This window comes from Nicotiana attenuata, chromosome 7, assembly GCF_001879085.1.
Source record: "Nicotiana attenuata strain UT chromosome 7, NIATTr2, whole genome shotgun sequence".
NCBI classification, from domain to species: Eukaryota; Viridiplantae; Streptophyta; class Magnoliopsida; order Solanales; family Solanaceae; genus Nicotiana; species Nicotiana attenuata.
Genome location: NC_031995.1, coordinates 52,316,529 through 52,338,054, shown reverse-complemented (window position 1 = coordinate 52,338,054; position 21,526 = coordinate 52,316,529). Strand labels below are relative to the sequence as shown.

The window sequence follows — 21,526 nt, the reverse complement described above, 5'->3', positions numbered from 1 at the left end:
CCTGTTCACAATGATTTTTGTGACTGACTTGTAAATGGTGTTACAAAGTCCTATTGGCCTAAAAAATTTTAGCATTGAAGCTTGGGGCATTTAAGGATTAGGCACAAGAGAGTTTGGTTCATGGTGCTATCCATAGAGCTTGTAGAGAAGCATTTTTGACAGAGTCCCCTACTATGTCCCAATACTTTTGGTAGAAGAAGGGGTGGAGGCCTAGGGCCAGGAGATTTGAAGGGTGTATGGGAGAAGACTACCCTTTTAATCTCACTCACATGAAGAGGTTTGTCTATAAAAGCTCTTTGGCCTGCAAACAGAATGGGTGACATGGTGGAGTGGCTTGTGAAAGCCCAAGGGGCTTTAGTGTGGGATGCGGTGAATAGATTAGTGAAGAAGCCCACAATTGCTGTATGAATGTCATTCTGGTCATGTAGCCAGTTTCCATTCTCCTCTTTAAGAGAGATGATTTTGTTCCTCCTTCTTCTATTGAGGGTGGATGTGTGAAAGAATCTAGTGCTAGCATCACCCTCATTTAGCCAGTTAATCCTTGAGTTAAGTTTCCAAAAGACTTCTTCATTTTTGAGGATTAAGTTGAGTTCAGCAGTTAAATTTGTTTCAAGGTGTAACAGGTAACTGCTGAATTGGTAGCTAGGAGATCTTTGGATTCCAGAGATTCTTGCTAGGATTCTCCTCTTTTGATGGAACATGTTTCCAAAGACTTCCTGGTTCCACTTGGTGACCAGAGTCTTGAAGTTTTCAGTGGATTGAAGAAGGGTGGAATGGTCTGAGAAGGCCCTATTAATAATGTTAGGGAAAGAAGGGTGGTTAGCCCACATTGACTCGAACATGAAGGGCCTTGATGGTTTGTTGTTTGGAGGCCCTACCAAGTTAATTTATAAAGGGCAATGGTCTGAGTGGGTCCTATAAGGTGCAATACAGTAGCTTCAGGGTACTGTTCAATCCAGCCTTCATTTGCGAAGCATCTATCTATTCTTTCCAGGATTAGAGAGGTTTTGTTACTGTACCATTTATTAGTCCAAGTGTATTTGCTTCCTTTATAGCCTAGGTCTAGAAGGTTACACTCATTTATACAATTCCAAAACAGGTTGATGCGGCTCAGGTTTATGGGATTGCCCCCAAATTTTTCCCTGGCCTTTAAGACCTCATTGAAGTCTCCTCCTATAAACCGGTTGGTTTTTTAGGTTTTTTGATATTGTAATTAGGTTCTCCTATAGGATTTTCCTATTTGCTAAGAGATTACTAGCATAAATAGCAGAGAAGAGCCATGGAGGGTGGTTGGTACTTACCTTAACCATTGCATGGATGCCTTGAGGGGTAGTTGCCACTTCTTCAACTGCCACAAACTCCTCTTTCCACATAAACACTATACCCCCAGATAACCCTACTGCCGGAGACTGAATGATCATATCGAATTGGAGTTGTTGAGCCAGATTCTGGTGGTCTGCCATCTTCGTTTCAAGCAGGACAAGCATGGCAGGCTTGTGTATTTTCACCATTTCTAAACAGTGCCGCTTGAACTCGGCATTGTTTCCACCCCTAACATTCCATATGATGTAATTCATCATCGGAGTTGGGGGTGGTTGGTGAGGTCCCTCTTGAGGGCTCTTTGGTCCTTGCAGACCCTTCATTTGAGGTTGGGGGGGGGGGGGGGACTTCCTCTTGAGACTCAGCACTGGAGTTAGGTTGAGAAGGGGTTTCATAGGACTATGTGTTTAGGTTGAGACGAGGCTCATTCCACACTTGGTCATTGTTCTGGGGCATAGTACCACTATTATCTCGCTGGTTTCTGTGCTGAACTCTATCGCTCTCACTGAGTCCAGAAGTAGTGAGTCCGGTCGTGGTGTGACATAAGGTGTTCCCTCTTCCTCCGAGGCATTCTTCTTCGTGAGGATCTCCAGCGCTTTGGAGATTCCTTTCTTGATGTTCTGGAGAGGTGGGGAATTTCTCTTCTCTTTTGGAGCAGAAGATGATGGTTTTTTTTTTGAGTTGGTTGGTCGATCATAACAAAGACTGGCTCCGCTGATGGATCCTCCTTCATCAGATCTGGGAAGAAAGGTAGGGTTTGGAAGCTCTGTAGAATGTGGTTGTTGAGAGCTTGATGGTCCGTTAATGGGGAGTTGCTATCTCTGTTGACCATCGATTTCCATAGGAGAGGTCCAAAGGCTGCCAGTGCTTTGCTCAGTGCTTCCACCGTGACTCTGGCTAGGTGGGTTGGGTTTTGCACTATCAGGGTCACCTTCTGATTGCCCAGGGTGAAATTGGAGGAGAGTCCCTAGCCTTGTAGAGCAACCTCCAACCAGGAGGCCGGTTGGTGGTCCGGTGGTGGTGGTAGGGAGGTGATGATGGTTGGTTGCATTTCGTTTTCCATTTTTGTGTTTCTTTGCTTTACTACTTTGGGTAACAAGTGGTGTGAACTTAAGGGATTGTCGTTCCATCAGAACCCCTTTTGGTGTCAAATCTTGGTCAGTGGAAGGGTTACTGGATATCGGAACTAGGGGTTGGGATGGTCATTAATTGGGGATCTAATGGAGCTGACGATTGTAGTCTTTTCATTTGGAAATGGGGGGGGGGGGGTTACCAGATAGGGCACTTGATTGTTGTTGATGACTACTGATATTTCTCCATTAGAGGTCGTTTCAGGAGTGCTGGTAGGGGAAGCGTAGGTGAGTATGTTTGGGTGAGGAATTGGGCTGACAGTTGTGCCCTTGATGAAGTACCCGTTTGGGGAAAAGGGATCGGCCCCATTGGGTATTTCGCCACTCTTGAGAAGTGTGGTCTTGGGAGTTGGGCTAGAGGCCCCTTGAACGCTGGGTTCATGATTGAGGTCGGTAGGGTCGTCAGTAGCTGGCCCCGCTTTCCTTTTGGCACGTGTACTGGACTGGGCCCGTGTGCCTGTTCTCTGACCTTGTTGGGTCAGACCTTGTGTGTTAGTGGGGCTTATGTTATGCATTGGGCCATTGGGCCTTTTTTGGGTATTTTGGGTGGGATTGACTTTTTTTGAATTGCAACGCAGAGTTTGAGTTTAGAAAAATTTACCTGAGTTGGCATCAAACAAATTTACCTGTATCTCGTCCGTCTGTGGAGCATGTTGTGTTTTGTTCATTCTACCATCATTTTTGTTTGTTGTTTTTGCTAGTCCCTGCTTGGATCTTCTTGGGAAGGTAATAGTTTTTCACTCGCTTTCCTCCGATATGACTGCTTTCCTTTGATGAGCTTCCTGTGGTTCATGGGTTGTTGTGGGTGTGGGTGCCCTGTAATTGCAAATTTGTGCAGTGTGCCCGATTCTGCCACACATGGTGCACAGAGTCCCCTCTCTTTCGTAGATCACAACCTGTTTATGGTCCCCTATTATTACCGATGTTTCTACTGGGGTTTTCAGTGGTACTTGAATACAAATACGGGCATATCTTCCTCTTAGAGTAGAGGATGTACATTGGTCTATCTTGAGAAGTTTGCCCAGTTTCCTACCAACTTTCTCTAGGATGTCCTGATCATAGAATTCTCTTGGTAATTGAGGGAGCCGGATCCATATGGCAATAGAAAGTAAGGGTGGCTTCTTGAGGAACAAATTTAGGTTCCTATTTTCGTACAGATAGGAAATTTCCAGAGATGAACCAGGGGCCAAGGTGGAGAGTCTTAACCATACTTTTTTCTAAACTAAGTTTAACTATGTAGAAGTACCACCCTAGGTCAATCAAGATTAACTGTTCGGGTGGCTTCCATAGCTCATTTAGTTTAGATCGAAGGAGATGGTGAGGCATCTTTCGCTTGTAAATTTTGATGATTACCGAGTAACGCCATGGAAGGTAAAGGCATTTTTTATCATCTTGTGAAAGGGGAATTGAACCCTCAATGTGCTTCCCTTTGTCAAGATCTGGATTTGGTTGATGGTCGATCTCATAGTAATCAGTTTGGTTGCTCGCTGGTTTGTCCAAGAGCATTTCCTTATAGGAGTGATGAGGTAATTCTACCTCCATTTGGCTGTGCTTATCCGGGGGCTCCGGTGGGATTGGTGGTCTGATCAGTGAGGGATCCATGAACAACGATGGACAAGGACAAGGGAACTAGTAGAGAGGATTTTTTGGGGAAGAAAATTAATGTCTGTTGAATTCCAAGTTTATAACATATCGATGTCCCAAGCTTTCTGGAAAATGCGTGCATAAATGAGGGGTGTGGGCATATTATGCATTGATCAGATAATTACCATATTCTGGAATTAATGGAATTTTTATTAAGTAAATTCAATAAATAAAAAAGTAAATAAAAAAATCACTCTTTTTCTCTTTTACTTCATGTAAAACACATAGTAAGATTTTAACTTTACATCTAAGTTCTAACCTAAGTGACGTAGAGTGAAGTTGCAACCTAATCTCAAAGTTTGTTTTAGCACATAAATTATCATTTCTATCATGATATATATGTATGTATGTAACTATGTATACATAGCTATTCCATTTGGTTAGAAACTTATCAAGCCTACAAATTTTAAAACACCATTTAGCACACTCTGGTAAGAAAATTTTGCATACAACACTAGCTAGTAGCTAATACAAACTAAAACACCATTTAGCACACTCTGGTAAGAAAATTTTAAACACAATAGTACACTGCAATGGAAGGTTGGACCTGAGATCTCATCATCTAAGCACCTTCACCGTAACTGTGATCGATTTGGTAAGTAATAAATCTGTTGTAGCTTGATATGATTGACTATTAAGTATTAGGGATCTTATTTGAAATTTTTTGCATCAAACAGTATTATAAAGTAGTGAATACTAGAACTAGATAGTGGTAGTATATAATTAAAATAATAGGAATCTTGCACCTGAACTTTTTATAGTATAGGCACGTTCAAACCGGAAATTGGTGAGGCATGCCATGTATAGAAGATACCCCTATTGTGGGGTTCTTACTTTGGTAGCGAATTGGTTTTTGAGTAAATAAAACTTTGCCATCCTCCATTGCCATGCTTTTCTATTGATTCTGATGTTTTGGTGGTTGTAGTTCTTTTAGATTTGTCTTTCGTATGCGACGAGGACATATTGACATCTTGCTATTCTCTTCATTTTCTTTTCCTTGAGGAGGTAACACTCGTCTCCGTCTCAATTATCATAACTTTACAAACCATAAAAAAGAGAAATTTCAAGAATTAGGATTACAGTCTAATAATTGTAACTCCGCTCTTTACATTAATTAAATGTAATATTCAAATTTTAAGAACGGAAAAGGTCCAAATATGCCTTTGTACTATACGAAATTGAGCACATTTGTCTTTCGTTAATACTTTAGCCCGTATATGCCCTTACCGTTACGTAGTTGGTCCATATATGCCCTTACCGTCACATAGTTGGTGCGTATATGTCCTTTTCGAAACGGAATCCACCCAAACTAATTAGCAGTTTCTTTAATTGTATTAAAGTGTATTACAAACACTATTCCTTTATTATTAGCACTTTTTTTTCGTATTTTTTTCTTACCTTTCTCTTTTCTTTCTTCTTTTTTCTTTTCTTATGTTTTTTCCTTTACCTTTCTCTTTTCTTTCTTCTTTTCTTTTCTTATGTTTTTTTTTCCTTTTTCTTTCCCCATATCCGATTTCCGTCACCAATTTCACGTGATTTTATTCTTAAAAATCAAACCTACACCACCAAAAGCTTCCCAACGAGAAGGCTTTGATTCTTTTGAAAAAAAGGTGATGAAAATTATCGGGAAAATTTTTCGGTGGTGTTAATTTGGTGAAGGTAGGATATGGTTATTCAGATTTTGAAGGTGTTGTTCACTGTGGAGCTTCAGATTTTGAAGGTCAGATTTGAAGGGAACAAGACCTTCAAAATCTGAATAACCATATCCTACCTTCATCCAATTAATACCATCGAAAAATTTCTCCTACTAATTTTATCCCCTTCAAATCAGATGAACCGGTGGGGTTTGTGATAGTAAAATTAGCAGGAATTCATGAGTTTTGTCAAGTGATATTGGTGACGAAAATGGAGAAGGCATCAACAATGGAGGAAATCGGATATGGGAGAAAGAAAAAGAAAAAAGAATAGAAGAAAGAAAAGAGAAAGGCAAAGAAAAAAAGTACTAATAAAAAGGAAATACTGTTTGTAATACACTTTAATACAATTAAAGAAAGAATTAATTCGTTTGGGTGGAATCCGTTTCGAAAAGGGCATATATGGACCAACTATGTGACGATAAGGGCATATATGGGCTAAAGTATTAACGAAGGACAAATGTGCTCAATTTCGGATAGTAGAAAGGCTTATTTGGACCTTTTTTCGGAAAAGGTCCTAATATGCCTTTCTACTATAGTGTTTCTCTATTCATGCATGGGCGGATTTATAGCCTATTTTATGGGGCACTTGAACTCATGGTCTTTCGGTCAAACTAGATATTTTATGTACATATTTTCTAGAATTGATCTAATATTGTCTGGTGGGCACCCATGCTCTAAAGAGGTTAAACGGTGCACATGGTTAAGTATTGAGTTATTTACCTAGAGGAGCAAGGATCAATTTCCATGGAATTTATTTTTTGTTCTCCTTTCTTTAGTGGTGCACCCATGTTATAAAAATCTTAGATCTGCCTCTGTATTCATGAGCCCACTCCTCCCATTAGAATTCAAAAAGGGAAAAGAAAAAGGAGAGGAAAAAAATAGGCGTTCAGCTTAAACCAGAGCAATGAATCCTTAATCTTAGGGGTCGTTTGGTAGGATGCATTAGGTTAAGTAATGCTTGCATTAGCTTTGTGTATTAGTAATACTTTGTTTGGTACACTTTTTGAACTTATGTATTAGTTATGCAAGCATTGGTTATACACTCTATTTGGTATTATCTTATGCATAACTAATGCACAAGAAACTATGGTATTAACAATGCAATGGGTTTTAGTGCACGCATTAGCTTAGTTAAAGACAAAATTGTCCTTCAAAATTTATGCTTGATTAAAATATGCTATTATATTAATGCAAGTTTGAAATAATCCAAGAAAGTGAGAAATAAAATTATATCCCTAGTAAATAAATAAATACTTAGCATATTTACTTTATAAATAAATATTAAGTTCTATATTCCAGTATAGGTAAACAAATCAAATAATATTTTTAAACCTTTTTCATATAAATACATTCCTCAACATATGTTTCATTTAAAAAGATAAAGTGATGAACTAGTTATGAGGGTACTTTTGCAGACAAACAATCCTTTTAAGAATTGTGTAATATTTTAATATATCAAACCAAACAATGAATAAAAAATATGTCAGCATAACTAATGCAAGCATAAATAATACCAGCATTACTAATACACCATATTCAACATTATTCTTATACACTCTACCAAACCACCCCTTAGTCTAAACATTAGTAATAAGTATTAGCAATTGGGTACTGGAGATCCTCATATCTTCTAAACATCAAATGTTTTCCTTTAAATTATGGTATGCAGCTACTAAATCATTCTATTGTTATGTAGTTGCCTGAACCTCAAAAAAATCATTTCAGCCAATTTGGTGACATAAACTGCCATGCCATTTTACGGTGGTAAAAATTCAGGTTATTTTCGTCGATTAAATTTAGAAATCTCGACGCAGAGAAAAATGGGAAAATAAAAACATCAACTCCTCTTTCTCCTACCACCCGGCACTGGCGAAAACCAACGTCCAGACTTCCTTCCCCACTTGCAATCACCCCATCACGGTAAAAATTTGTTGAGCCAACTAATCTAATTGGTAGATGTGAGTGGAGATTCAGGTTCATCACAAATTATTAAACAGATGAGAATGATATTCCTTAAAAGGATACGTTAACTTGCTACGCACAACAGTGAAATTCAAATGCCTGATTCATAGATTGACTAAAACCAAGGCAAACACATATAATCTGATCCTCTTTTTCCCTATAAGTAAATGTTAACTTTCAGAACTGTTTTGTGGCTAACACACCTTAAGGACGACCAGCATTTCTTTGTAAAACTAGCGGCTTGAGCTACTAAAACAAAGGAAATTTGATTTTATTAACACACTTTACAAATTTAGAGCTACAAGGGGTGAACCTTATACTGTTTCTCAAACACTAGCACGATAAGTTTCTGCTAAGACATTTAAATGGTCAAGCTGTCACAATTCGAATAGAATTTAAATCCATGTACTCTCTTTTATAGCCAAGACGTCAAAATTTGAATGATTTATTACGAATTTCAGTCCTAGTGTTATCCTGTACCTCGAACAAGTTACTTCTCTCACCTATTTACTGGGTGAAATGAAAAATACTAGCAAAACAAAAGAAACTGTACAATTGCGAAGTTATACCTAAAAACAATCATGGCAAGGATCAAGGCAAATTTAGTACCTCTCACTTTGATTGATTGGTAAAGTTGAACCTAATTGCCTTAAGCAAACAGTTCTCAGAGTATTCAGGGACTATCAGCTGCAATATGTAGGTGATGTTATGTTGATTTTTTTATACAAAAGCTCAACATTCAGGAAGCAAATTTACAAACAAGAATATTGAACATCTTGATTTTGGTAAACTGAGATCATTTGGGGCAAGACCCCTGCAAACCTTCATACCAGCTATTAGTATGTTCCCAGTTTGATTCTGTATCAGCCAAAAACACTAAGCAATTCTATGTTGTATGATCCATGTCCAATTGTCCATTCATATCCTAGATATTATTTGACAGTATATTGTCTTTGTTATGATAGTACTCCTGAAGTTGTCAAATCTGCAATGAAACAAAAGCAGTTACAATCCTTTTGAACACAAGGAAGTAACTAACAGCTCTTGATTACCTTATTGGTAGTTGATGGCAAGAAGAGAGACTTGGGAATATGGCACAGCTACTCCTCAGAAAATTCAACACATACCGGCAATCTCTTCCTTCCAGAAAGACCATAGAGAACAGTCTGTATATGAGCATCAACATCTTCCCTAGAAGGACATTTTTCACCACAAGGCAAAGAAACTTCGATATTATCATCCAAGGGAGACCAGTCAGTGCCAGAGATAGCAATTGTGGAGGTGGTGGAACTGGGGCTACTGTCGCTGCTTGGGGGCTCTTTGTCTTTAGTTGACACGACTTTTTTGACAGTAGTAGGCGTGGCCATTGCTGCTGATTCTGTTGAAGACGCGGCTGAGTGGGCCTGGTGATGAGCAGATCGGCCCCTCGGTCCATATGCACATGATCCTGAACTGTATGACCTGCTGCTCGGTGCCTACAAGCATAACCATGGGAAGATGATCACAATGATTTTTCACAATGAACTTTAATTTAAATTTAGCAGTAAATACATTAAGTTAAATTGTTAATACCTCAGATTGATTCCTGTTGGCGAAGGCAGTTGGGCGCAAATCTTCTTTTCCGTGTACAAACTGTTTAATTAAAACATAAATGTTTTTAGAGTTGTGGATTTTAGTAAAGTTGACTAATGAGAAAATTTGTGGTTGAGATCATTGTCAAAACAAGAAAGTTGATCTCAACCGTGCAATGAGCGCAAGAATATTCAAGAAGCATTGGATCATATTCCTTTGAGAAAGAGAGAGACGAAAGAGAAGAGAGAGACCCGGCATTTGGAACCAAAGCGGCACTTGCCCGAATCCCCCCACCACCGACAAACTTCAGACTTGTGAGAGCTATTATCACTTCCTGATGTTGACGACGACAATCTTCCGCCGGAATCTGACGTTGACGGCAAAGATTTAGCTCTTGCGCCATGTTTCGGCTCAACGAGAATGCCGTCCATGACTACTACATCCTCTTCGACTTTCACCGGAGTCCTGAACGCTGGCGGAATCTCGATGTTCTCAATCAAAGCTAGAGGCGAACGGAAAACGCCGCCCCCGCCGCCGGAACCGCTTCTGCTGCTAGTATTGATCAGAGAACGACGCTCCGGCGAATCGCTGGCAAACGGCACCGGCGATCTGGAATGGAGGTATCGGGCTAGCGGAGAGAGTATTCTATTGGCAGAACTACCAGAACTATCTGAAGAAGCGTAAGGATCGAGGATCCGAGTTTTTGGTCCAGGATAAAAACGGCCACGGCCTATGAAGTTTTGAGAGTTGATTGGTGAAACATCCAAGGACTGGACTTTGGAAGCTTGCGAATCGTTACTGTCACCGTAAAAGAAATCCATGCTTTCTTCGAATTCTTCTGCAATCACAAACAAAATCAAAAAGAAACCCTAATTTAAATCGAATAGTATTAATTAAACATCTTTACACTAAAGTTTGATCGCTCTGACTTTCGATCTCGATTTTTGAGTATGAGCTCCCGCCAAATTTTCAAACTTTATTGTTAGAAGAAATCAAGTCGGAATATCGGATAATATACATGAGAATGATAAATTCATGCGGAAATTTAGGATAAGTATGATTAATTAAGAAAAGAACCTCCGTACGATCTGAGTTTTCCTAATCATTACTGCTACCGTAAGTTCATCCAAATTCTAGCAATCACAATTCAGAAGCACATAAAATTCAAAAAATTTAACTGACTAACAACAAGATAGAATGTCAAATGAACATATTAAAACCTAAAATCAGTTCGCTCGCTTTCGAGATTTGAGTTTGACCTCTCACAAAATGTTCAAACTTTACTGAATCGGAATCGAGGCGCAAAAATCGGATAACATATATGAAAATGAGAAATTAATGCGGAAATTAACGATAAATTCAATCAACTGAGAAGAGAACCTCAAAGAGATGTGAATTCATTCATGCAGATTCGTGAATATTCTTCGAACTTTGAATGCGAAACCGTATGCGTGCGATTTCTGAGTATTTTGAACTTCAGAGAATGTTTGTGATGCGTATTTTCAGAGTTCGTCTAGGTTTAGAAGCAGAAGAGTTCTACTGATAGTGATTTTATGAACCCTAATTCTTGGTTATGAAGAAGACGTTGTATTTATAGGATCCGTCAGCAGTTTTCTACACCGCCAAAACAGAGTCTTCATTTTCCGGTTACCTGCAATAGCTTCCCTATTTAGCGTCTACTCAAATAGTGAATAATTTTTAAAAAATAATAATTAAAATTTAAAACGTAATAACGCTATAGCCAAATTCAGTTATTATATCAACGACTTTTATTCAAGTAATTATCCTTCACTTTGGAAAGCATGTGATTGTCTGAACAAATTAGTCCGCGCTTAACCAACATTCCAATTAAACTTGTCTTGATACAAACAGTTCAAGGTATCTTTTCTGAACTTAAAGCTTTTATATGTTCGTTTCTTTCAATTCCCAGGCAAGAGGGTCTGTCATCCTGCTTCTATGAATGCAAGCTAAGGGACTGGAAGTAGATGATGAAACCTTCATCAACAAGGGAACCAATACCTGTAGTGGTATGAGTCGTTGCCTTTTAGCGTGCTTCTCGATCGAGTGAATGAATTGAACCTGAGTCCATGTTTACTAAGGAGGAAGAATGAGTCGCTGCTTTTTAGTTGTTGCCTTTTAGTGCATCTTGATAGCACATGACCTCTTCCTACCCCTGTGAGAAACACAAAAATTTGTGCCTCCATGTTCACTCTTGGGGCATATCCCACCACCATCAAAGAGACACCATGGGCTTTGCAAAATAAGGTGTTTCCTTGTGCACTCTTTGAACAACTAAGGAATTGGCAACAACGTCCACCACCTAGATATGTGCATAAGACAACTTGGCCCTCAGTACTACGAGTGCATCCTTCTACCTTGCATCTCTTCCCCCCAACAAAAGGCCTGATCGACCACGTGCTTCTGTAGTGCAACTTCCAAAAACAACTACATCATTTCCGACCACTGTGTGCTATGAAGTAGTTTGTCCTCCTTTTCGCATTTTTAGTGCATCCCAGGTGCTAGCACCTCCTCCATCCACCATGCGCTTTACAGTATATAGTCATCCTCTTTGCACCTTTAATTTATTGCAGTCAGGCTTCTGGCATCTCTTTCCGCCCCCATGCCCAATAGGCTAATACAAAGACTCGTTTCCTCTCGAGCTCTTTTTGTACATCCTACAAACTCGCATATATTGAAATTGTTAATCCTATGCTCTGAGTAGCCGTTGTAGTTGGCTCCGAGATGGTACTCCTTGAGTAGCCTGAGATAGCAGAAGGTTACGTTCAGAGCTTAGCTCAGGGAGGGAGATGGCTACGTTTTGCGTACATCTCTAACATTTCTGTACCTTGCAAGGATATAGAGTTGTTTCCCATTCTTGGTGCCAGAAGAAGTGATGGCATGTATCTACCTGACTTCTTCGCCGCTGTAGAACCTTTATCGACAATAGGAACTGTACGCCTATCATCTGAAGATAATTGATAAAAACGACGAGGTTGACCAGAATTACGCTGAGTGGTAGTAGAAAACTCAAGCATGTCAGAAATTTCATCAGTCATCTCAGATAGCTCAAGTTAGAGAATTTAATCACCCTCAGATAGCACGCCTGATTCAACGAAGTAGTAAGTCCTTTATTTTGGAGCTGAGATGCTGTGGATGACGGGAGCTGGCACTGAAGATGTACTTGGTTTTCCGGATATAGCTATCATTTGTCTTTGGTAGTTTTAGATTGTTATCTGTTTATGTACATTCCAAACAGATGTTGTATTTATTTCATGCTAGCTTTATAGATCTATATTTTAGTGGCTCATGACTTGTACGACCAATCCTTTGGTATTGTGAAGAAATTAGGTTATTTCACTTATTAATTTCATAGGAGTTGTGTTGACTGTTATTTGGCTTACCTAGCGGGTTGTGTTAGGTATCATCAAGACTAGGCAGATTTTGGGTCGTGACAATTATTTTGGAGGGCAACTATACTGTGTAGATTTATTTTGCCTCCTAAAGTTTGTTTAAATGCTAAAATGATCAATGTATTTGAGCAGTAGTCTCTTTATGAGGTAACAATAGCATAGATGATATCTGGAAGAAATATACAAGAATTAGTAGATAGCTTCATTTCACTTCAAGATTTTGATTCTTCTAGTTAAGATGGATAAATCGGCAAAAAGATAAGAAACTTGTTACAGTTGTCTCAATTCATTCAATGTTCAGATTTTTTCATCTTGTCATATTTCTCTTTTGAGAAAAAAGAAAATGAAGTTATCTCGAGCTCTTCAAATCCTCACAGTGAAGGAATGTTTCAAATCTCCTATATGAAGAACATGTTGTCCTAATGCAACTTTCTTTTTTCCAAGCTCATCATGTACACTCAAATGCTTGCAAACATCTACATTGAACTTAACAACCCCTTCTTCTTGTGCTGTCAAATGGACTTTCTTAAACCCCAACAAATGCTTCTGAGGTGCATTATGGACTGAGGGAGGTGAATTGAATAAGAAAATTGTATGGCTTCCACTAATCTTTCCCATATTTTTAACTCTAAGATGAACATTAAATCCCACGTTGCTGCAACTTTGCTCAACAGTATCAATAGACTTGCACTTTGTTGAACGACAAGTATGTTTTTCCTCGAGAGGGATGGATACAAATGTTGGCGCTTGATCTAGGCGGTGTTTGAATTGAGAGTAGCTTAGACCATGACCAAATGTGAAAACAGTTGGACCGGTATAGAACCTATAAGTCCTGCCAGGGTAGTTTGTGGCAGGATCAGGCCTCATGTTCATAATAGTCATTGGAACCGCGTCTGCATATGATTGTGGATACCATGTCATTGGTAGCCTTCCACCTACAAGATTCAATAATTTAAGCTATTTAGTCAATATAGAGAAAATCGAGATCTTAATTTGATGTAACTTTCTTGAAAATGGAAATGAGAGACAGACTTGGATTGTAATATCCAAATATGACGTCTGCTAAGGCAGCACCACCGGCTTCTCCAGGGAAACCAACCCAAAGAATGCTAGTTATCTTAGGATTATCGACTGCAAATTGTACGTCCATGCCACCTCCAGACATGATAACAAGAATTACAGGACCCTTGGCAACTTTAGCAACCTCTGCTATTAGAACTGATTGTTGTCCAGGAAGCGTTATATTAACTCTGTCCAGGCTTTCTCTTTCGATAGATTGATCAGATCCCATTACCATGACCACAGCATCAGCTGTGGATGCTATTTTCTTAGCATCGTCAAGTTGGGCAGTGTTGCAAGACACATCAGAACATCCAGGCTTGTAAATTGTGGCAACTGAGGCTGTTAGGCCTTGCAAGGGAGTTGTGTACTTGCATGGAGTGCCTGCAAAAGTCGGAAATGATTGAGAAAAAACAAGACTTAGGAAGAGTTTAAGTTCTGTGCACCGACAGAATATTTATAGCATCAAGTTATTGACCTATAATAACAGGTGAGTAACTCTTCATAGCAAGTCTGATATGTCAATGTACCTTCATAATTGCCAATCATGGTTTTGGTTACATTGGCATTAGGACCAATGACCGCTAAGGACTTGATGGCGGAGGGAGTTAAAGGTAGCGATCCTGCAGCGTTTTTCAGCAAGACAATCCCTTGCCTTGCAGCTTCACGAGCAAGCTCTTGGTTTTCCGGTGTGCAGACATCTTTGGGGCCAAGGTTTCCATAAATGTGTTTTCTTGGATTACCATCAAAGAATCCAAGTCTCATTAGTGTTGCAAAGTTGTTTGAGATAGCTCTGTCAATAACTGATTCATTCACAAGTTTTTGGTTAACAGCACCTTGAGTGTATTTACTCAGCCAAGATCCACAATTTAGGTCCACCCCTGTCACATTCAAGATACATACCAGATTCTTGACTTAGTAATACGAAGATCGAACCTTAGTAGAGGTCAATGGTACGATAATACTCCCTCCGTCCCAGTTTATGTCATGATGTTATACTGGACACGGAATTGTGACAGAAGGAATATATATATATATATATATATATATATATATATATATATATATATATATATGATTGAAATGCATTATTCCCTAAACATAAAGAGTTAGAAAATAGTTCACCTGAATTTAGACCCAAAGCTGCAGTCTCCTCTGGTGTTTTGGTGTAGTGTTGAGAATTAAATATCTCATTCAATGAATCACAATCCGTAACTATATATCTGTTTTAAGCATACTCGTATAAGTAGTATAGATTCTTCTAACTCTTTTGAAAAGCAAAAAAATGAACAAAACATAATATTATACCCATTTAAATTCCATTCTCCTCTGATAATCCCAGCAAGAAGGTCTGGATCACCACATGTTGGCTTGCCATTAACTTGGTTATATGAACACATCACACTCGCGACATTTCCTTCAAGAACACAATTCTTGAATGGGGGTTGAAATGTATCATCCATATCTTGTTGTGTTACCTACTCACAAAGGAAGCAAAGCAACTATCTTATTAAAAGATACGGCTAAAATGACTAGATGTTTTAAGTGAAATATCACAAGGATAGAGAACTAACCACAGCATTGAAATTGTATCTTTGGATTCCTTTCCAATTATCAACATCATAAGCTGTGTAATGCTTACAACAAGCAGCAACCTTGAGCTTATCTTTGCTACCATCATCTGTTTGTTGCAAGCCTCTAACATAGGCTGCACCATACTTGCTGGTGAGTGTTGGATCTTCTCCTGGAGTTTCTTGGCCTCTTCCCCATCTCGGGTCGCGGAAAATATTGATATTGGGAGACCAATATGTCAATCCTGCTAAACCAACATTGTACATTGCCCTTGCCTCGGTAGATACCACCTGCAAGCAGCGACGGATCCAGTATTTAATCGTAATTTGTTCAAAATTCTGAAGGGGAGCCTTGGTATAACTAGTAAAGTTGCTGGCATGTGACCAGGAGGTCATGAGTTTAGAAATGCAGGGTAAGACTAGTACAATAGACCCTTGTGGTCCGGCCCTTCCCGGACCTCGCGCATAGCGGGACCGGGCTGCCCTTTTTTGTTCAAAATTCTGAATTTGTACGTCGAAAATGATGTGTTCTAAGCAAAGGCAGAGCTAGGATTTTAAGTTTATGGGTTCAGAATTTTAGTCGTTTTGAGCTACTGGGTTCTAAGTTAATAATTTATATATATTCAATGAATTTATTAAGACAAATACAAAGTTCGAACCAAAGCTATTGGATTCGGCCGAATCCGCTCGAGACACTCTAGCTCCGCCCCCTGATTCTAAGAGTTACTCACACATATTCATCTATGGTTTACGTCGAAAATGATGGGTTCAATTGAATTCACTCCTGACACTCAAGGTCGTTTCTAATTAAGAATTAATTTGTTTGATATGTGATTCGCAATTGCTTTCTATTAGATTTAAGTAATAAGTACATGAAAATGAAACTAAAGCCTCATATTTCCTATCAAGAGTTTGATTTCACATAGAGAAAAGGAAAATTCCGCTGTACAAAATTTATAAAAATTAAATGTAGTAGCTTTTCTACTAGTATCCCTGTCATTACCATTTGGTGAATGGGCTATTCAGGCATAACTGTTTAATAAATAACCGAAATGTTTGTTTCATGCATTACCTGACTAAGCAAACCACATTACAAGCTGGAATCATTCTGATATATACATTTGCATAAAGTTTAACTTTTATAAAATACTAGTATATAAAAAAATCTATACTATCAGATCACCTAAAAAATAAAACAGGTAAATAAAAGTAGACTAATAATCTAGAATATAAGACATATTACCTAATACAACATGTTAAGATACATAGATAATGTAAACTTGCCATTTCATTATTTCTGTTTAATTAATAAAAAAACTAGCTCTGTTGATTAAGATTCCTTTAGCCAAAAAGGCTACCTTAGTTCCAAAGTAAAATAATAATAATAATAATAATGTTTTTTTGTGGCAATCAACTTAGCGTAGATAAGACGGAACCTAAGCATGCATTAGCCATAAAACTGGACAAAGGTCTCTTTAATAGAACAAAAAAAAGGCGGTTTTGAAAATAATGGTGCGTCGGCAACGTACGTCAAGAATTAAACTTCACTTTCTATCAACATTCATAAAAGAAATTTCATCCTTTTTTTCCAAAAATATCCGAACAGAATTCTAATGAATTTGAACTCCTTAAGAAAATACAGATTAAAAAATTTCTCCTAACTCTTTGGACAAAAATACTAGACAAAGAAACATATGGAAGGAGGATGGAGCTCAGTGTCATACATAAATAAATAAAAAATAAGTATTAGTATTTAATATCATTTTTCACAAGAAAGCCTTTGCCCAATGGTTTAGTTGAATATTATTGCAAAGGAGGTGTAGGTTCAATTCTCCTTAGCCTTAGATTTTTAACAAAAATATTCGCTCAAAGATCTTCAAGAAATAGAAAATCTAGGTTCAAATTCGAATCTACGACCTTTACAAGCCCAAATACGAGCTTGACCAGCGGACCAAGAAGTACTCTCTGCCAGGAAGCGATGTCATTGCTATATCTTGCTTCATTTTTACAGAATATTAGTAAACACATTTAATATTTTTTTTCGGCACCAATGTGCATCCGCCCCTGAGTGTCATCAAGAAACTAAAGATTTTAAGTTATATATACCGACAACAACAACAACCCAGTATAATCCCACCAGTGGGATCTGAGGAGGGTAGTGTGTATGCAGATCTTATCCCTACCCTGGGGTAGAGAGGCTGTTTTCGATAGACCCTCGACATCCCTGGAACTCCCCGCCTTGCTCTTGGGGTGACTCGAACTCATAACTTCTTGGTTGGTCGAGAGTGCTCTCCACTTATTTGTCTTATTTTTGGATAACTAATCCACACATATCATTATCTCTTATTTAACTTGATTGTATAAAATATTAAACAACAAAACTATTAAAAGCTGAAGAAATGGAATCAAATGAATCTAAGATTACCTTTCCAATGGTTTCAAACAAGGTGACATTGAAAGAAGCAGCAGTTAGAATGACTTGAGGGAAACTAGTAGCACCAGGAACCAAACCAGAAAAATGTACTCCTGGACCAGTATATGAAACTCCATGTAATGCCTCAGACCACCACTCGTAGCGTGGAATCCCGAGCCTACTCACACCACCTGCACCACTCACTAAGAATCCAATCTTTTCAGACAATGTCAATCTCTGCACCAGATCACTCACCCTTGTTTCCACCGTCAAAGACGCGTCGCAGAATGTTAAATTCGCCAGTTCAGGATTGCTCGTGATATCACAAGCGAAAACGGGCGAATTCTGAGCCAAAACCGGCTTGAATTCTAACAGAGAATGACTAAACATGAAGCCAAGAATGTAGAAGAAACAGAGGAAAACAGAGTAGTGGCTATTTTTGCCATTACATGAAAAGGCCATCCCTCTGTTCTTCATGACCTCTCTATAAAAAACTAAGAGAATACACACACACTAGAAGAAATATATGAAAAGAGAGGCAAATTTTAGTGTTAGAGTAGGGTGGTTTTTTATAGAGAGGAAACTTGCATAATTAGGGTGGTAGTAATTAAAAAACAAATATTGTTTTGTAGTAACCCGTGATGGATAAATGCTAAGAAAAAATCATTAATTGTGACTTGTTTTATTACCATACAAGTACAAGAATCTGCCCACTTGAACACTTTCTCTTCTCCAATAAAATTCTGCAAGATGAGAAAATGGGGTCCGTGAAAGATTTCTACTTTTAGTGGCTTTTTTCTTGTTTTCGAATTTCTATAACAACTTTTTGTTTGTTTGGAAGTTCCTTGCAGAGTCTGTAGACAGTGACTTTTTTAGTGCGTAAAACCATAAAGAATTGGATACACAATTTGCATGGATTGATTAGGATGTTGATGTGTATGTGCATTATATAACAATAATATTGAACCAAGAGAGAGAGAGAGGTCAATGCGGTTTTTGTATTGTTTGAATCTGTAAGTCTCGTGAAAGATAGAGGGCGGCTCTGGCTCTTTTTTCGGCTTTGTAGTAGATAATAGCCAAGAAATGGAGAATAAAATGATTGCTTTACACAAGGTCAAAGTGTACTTAGAGCGAGTTGCGTAAATGGAGAAAGTAAAAAGTAAAAAAAAAAAACAAACACTTCCATCTAGTTTACACTATCAACATAATTTAATACTATGTTATTAGGGGTAATTTACCATTTACTCGTTGTTAGGCAATACATATTAAATAAGAGTTTCTTGTAATACTTTTTATGCATAAAACTTAAACTTGTCGGTTTATGATCTAATTAATTTCTGTTTATATGTGATTTAGTTGCTGAAGAAGGTTTGACGAGAGGTTTTAGGTTTCTCGTGTAGCAAATTAGCCAAGAAGAAAAATTATTAGCCATCACGTTCGCAATGAAAGTGGAGAGTTCAAACTTAATTAAATAATTAATAGCGTAATACTTCCTTTCCTTTTTTTCGTCCAGTCTCTTGATGTAATAAAAGAATATAACCAATTATCAAATGGGCCCTCACAGTGTCCTACTGTACTCCAGATAGTCCATATAGGTTGATGGCACTATTAGCAGTATTAGGAAAGGCGAAATACATAGACAGCCCCTTCAAGTTGTCCACAACGATCAGTTGAACACCTCAATTGAGACTATTTCCAGTTAAACACTTCAAGTACTTACACAGTATATCAAGTAAACACTTTGCGCTGATATGGCAAATCAATTGTGTCTCACTACAAATTGAGCGCGTGAGGACATAAATTCTGTTCTGCTCTTTTCTTTTTCTTTTCAGTTTAAAAAATAACCTTTATTTTTGTGGACCCACATACCTTCATCTTTACTTCCCCTTCTTCAAAAAAAAAAAAAATTTCACCATAGATGAAAAACAAGAAAACCCAAAGCAAACCAATTCTTTAAATGACATGTAGGTTTTTAGAAACAAATACTCTTATTATAAAAACAGAAATTAAACCTTCTTCTTTCCAACAGAAGCCGGCTGGATCTCCGGCAACGAAGCTATCCCAAAACCACCATAAAACCACCTTGAGTTAATCCTTCCGGTCACTGTAATCTACGCCTCCATATCAACATTTCTCCACCAAATACTCAAATCCAAACACTAATGAAATTCCTTCATTTTTGCCAAGAACCTTAAGCGCCGCACAAGCTCCACCGTATCTCCTCCCTAATCATCGACCAACATCTCCTTTTATCGTCTCAAATTCTTTTGTTGTGCTTTGAAGTGCAACTATGGCGGAAGAAAGAGCCATCCATGTGCGAGTGCGGAAATGAATGTTTCCTCCATCTTCAATGTTTCCCTTTCACTTTTGCTTCGATTAAAGGGAGAAAGGAAGTGGGCGAAACATATTGGAAATTTTTCCCAGTTGAGATCTAATGGTGGAGTCGAAGGTCCTACTTGATTTGTAATTTTATTGAGTGGTAGTATAAGAATTGGCAATTTAAGGTGAGGTTTCTGTGTATTTTCGTTGGTGTGTAATAATGGTGGTTTGAGTTGGAGATGAAATCCAGTGTTCTTAGGGGGAGGAGGAACGTGGTTTAGGAGAAGAATTTTTTTCTTTTTTAAATGTTTTTTTAATTACATGTGTCAAATTCTTATGACAAAATTACACGTGTCATTTTTTGATTGGTTCATTTGCCATGTCATCGGCAAGTGCAACTCACACATATGGCATGCTGTACTCAGGTGTTTACTTGACCTACTTAATAGCCACTTAGGGTGTTTAACTGGAAATGGTCTCAATTGAGGTGTTCAACTGACCGTTGTGGACAACTTGAAGGGGCTGTTTATGTATTTCGCCATTAGGAAAGGCCCGTGAATTTGATTACGCTATGATCTAACTCTGGTCATTTTCTTCACCCAGCGTTCATATCCTTAAAAAGGAGTTTTTTCACTAGCACTAAATAAGTAAATATATCCTATACGTGCCAGATTGTAGTTGTTCAGCAATTAAATGGCTTTTGTCTAAACTCTTATTAATAGGCTGGTGATACGTTTCTCCTAGTGGTGTCGCAGGATACTGCTTTTATTGAAGTTACGTGACTCACGTAACCTTTGTATTGAGTCGATTAGTTAAGACAGTTAGAGGCTACAATGTATAAATACACACTGTTGTACATTGAAGAACAGAATGTTAATGAGATTTCATTTCTCAATTTTGATTCTCTCTATTCTTAGCTTCTAGATTCTTCTAACATGGTATTAGAGCAGCGATTAGGGCTCTGAATCTGATTCTTCTTCTTCAACTACCTAGTTCGCCATTACCAGAACTAGAGTAGTCCGCCATGGGAGACACCTCAAAACCTCAAATTCACCATCGTCATCCGCTCTATCTTTAACCATCCGATACGCCTGGAGCAATTCTAATAGATATCAAGCTAACAGGTCCTGAAAATTACGGATTATGGAGTAGATCGATGCGTTTGGCTTTATTGGGAAAGAACAAGCTAGGTTTTGTAGAAGAACATGTGTGAAGAGTTTATACAAAGGAGAATTAGTAGATCTGTGGGAGCAATGTAATGTTGTAGTTCTCTCATAGATTGGGAGATGTGTCTCGCAGCAGCTGTTGCGAGCATCATCTATGCGTCAAATGCAGCGAAGGCCTGGGCTGAGTTCAAGTAAAGGTTTGGAAAATCTAATTTGACTAGATTCTATCACCTATGGACTCAAATCGGAACCCTAACTCAATG

General features: G+C 38.3%; 3 protein-coding genes across 5 annotated transcripts; all 3 read right to left on the bottom strand.

Annotated features, from left to right (window-relative positions):
* LOC109230041 lies at nucleotides 3,188-4,052 on the bottom strand. Its single transcript, XM_019395577.1, has 2 exons — nucleotides 3,697-4,052; nucleotides 3,188-3,593 (listed from the first exon to the last, which is right to left on the bottom strand). Exons 1-2 carry the CDS (start codon nucleotides 4,050-4,052, stop codon nucleotides 3,188-3,190), a joined length of 762 nt encoding a protein of 253 aa, XP_019251122.1.
* On the bottom strand, nucleotides 8,336-10,964 carry LOC109229089 (mRNA decay activator protein ZFP36L2-like). 3 transcript variants are annotated; one of them, XM_019394408.1, is made up of 5 exons: nucleotides 10,706-10,964; nucleotides 9,577-10,163; nucleotides 9,326-9,385; nucleotides 8,806-9,228; nucleotides 8,336-8,738 (listed from the first exon to the last, which is right to left on the bottom strand). In XM_019394408.1, the coding sequence occupies exons 2-4, from the start codon at nucleotides 10,144-10,146 to the stop codon at nucleotides 8,854-8,856; spliced, it is 1,005 nt and encodes a 334-aa protein (XP_019249953.1). In that variant the 5' UTR covers nucleotides 10,147-10,163; nucleotides 10,706-10,964; the 3' UTR covers nucleotides 8,336-8,738; nucleotides 8,806-8,853. The 3 variants fall into 3 exon arrangements, with proteins under 3 accessions (XP_019249953.1, XP_019249952.1, XP_019249954.1); XM_019394407.1 differs by having other exon boundaries at nucleotides 8,336-9,228; XM_019394409.1 differs by lacking the exon at nucleotides 10,706-10,964 and adding an exon at nucleotides 10,233-10,329 and having other exon boundaries at nucleotides 8,336-9,228.
* LOC109229088 (beta-xylosidase/alpha-L-arabinofuranosidase 2) lies at nucleotides 12,917-18,683 on the bottom strand. The gene is made up of 7 exons (XM_019394406.1): nucleotides 17,791-18,683; nucleotides 15,369-15,656; nucleotides 15,103-15,272; nucleotides 14,920-15,017; nucleotides 14,325-14,675; nucleotides 13,768-14,178; nucleotides 12,917-13,670 (listed from the first exon to the last, which is right to left on the bottom strand). Exons 1-7 carry the CDS (start codon nucleotides 18,253-18,255, stop codon nucleotides 13,099-13,101), a joined length of 2,355 nt encoding a protein of 784 aa, XP_019249951.1. The 5' UTR covers nucleotides 18,256-18,683; the 3' UTR covers nucleotides 12,917-13,098.

What these genes read in the sequence shown, in the direction of transcription:
- LOC109230041 (XM_019395577.1), bottom strand. Translation starts at nt 4,052, where the DNA reads ATGGATCCCTCACTGATCAGACCACCAATCCCACCGGAGCCCCCGGAT. An exon ending in ATCTTGATTGACCTAGGGTG is followed by an intron (nt 3,594 to 3,696) that starts GTACTTCTACAT and finishes GTACGAAAATAG; the next exon opens with GAACCTAAATTTGTTCCTCA.
- LOC109229089 (XM_019394407.1), bottom strand. Translation starts at nt 10,146, where the DNA reads ATGGATTTCTTTTACGGTGACAGTAACGATTCGCAAGCTTCCAAAGTC. An exon ending in GCTTTGGTTCCAAATGCCGG is followed by an intron (nt 9,386 to 9,576) that starts GTCTCTCTCTTC and finishes TTAATTAAACAG; the next exon opens with TTTGTACACGGAAAAGAAGA. An exon ending in CCAACAGGAATCAATCTGAG is followed by an intron (nt 9,229 to 9,325) that starts GTATTAACAATT and finishes TTATGCTTGTAG; the next exon opens with GCACCGAGCAGCAGGTCATA.
- LOC109229088 (XM_019394406.1), bottom strand. Translation starts at nt 18,255, where the DNA reads ATGAAGAACAGAGGGATGGCCTTTTCATGTAATGGCAAAAATAGCCAC. An exon ending in GATACAATTTCAATGCTGTG is followed by an intron (nt 15,273 to 15,368) that starts GTTAGTTCTCTA and finishes CTTTGTGAGTAG; the next exon opens with GTAACACAACAAGATATGGA. An exon ending in ATTTGGATATTACAATCCAA is followed by an intron (nt 13,671 to 13,767) that starts GTCTGTCTCTCA and finishes TGAATCTTGTAG; the next exon opens with GTGGAAGGCTACCAATGACA.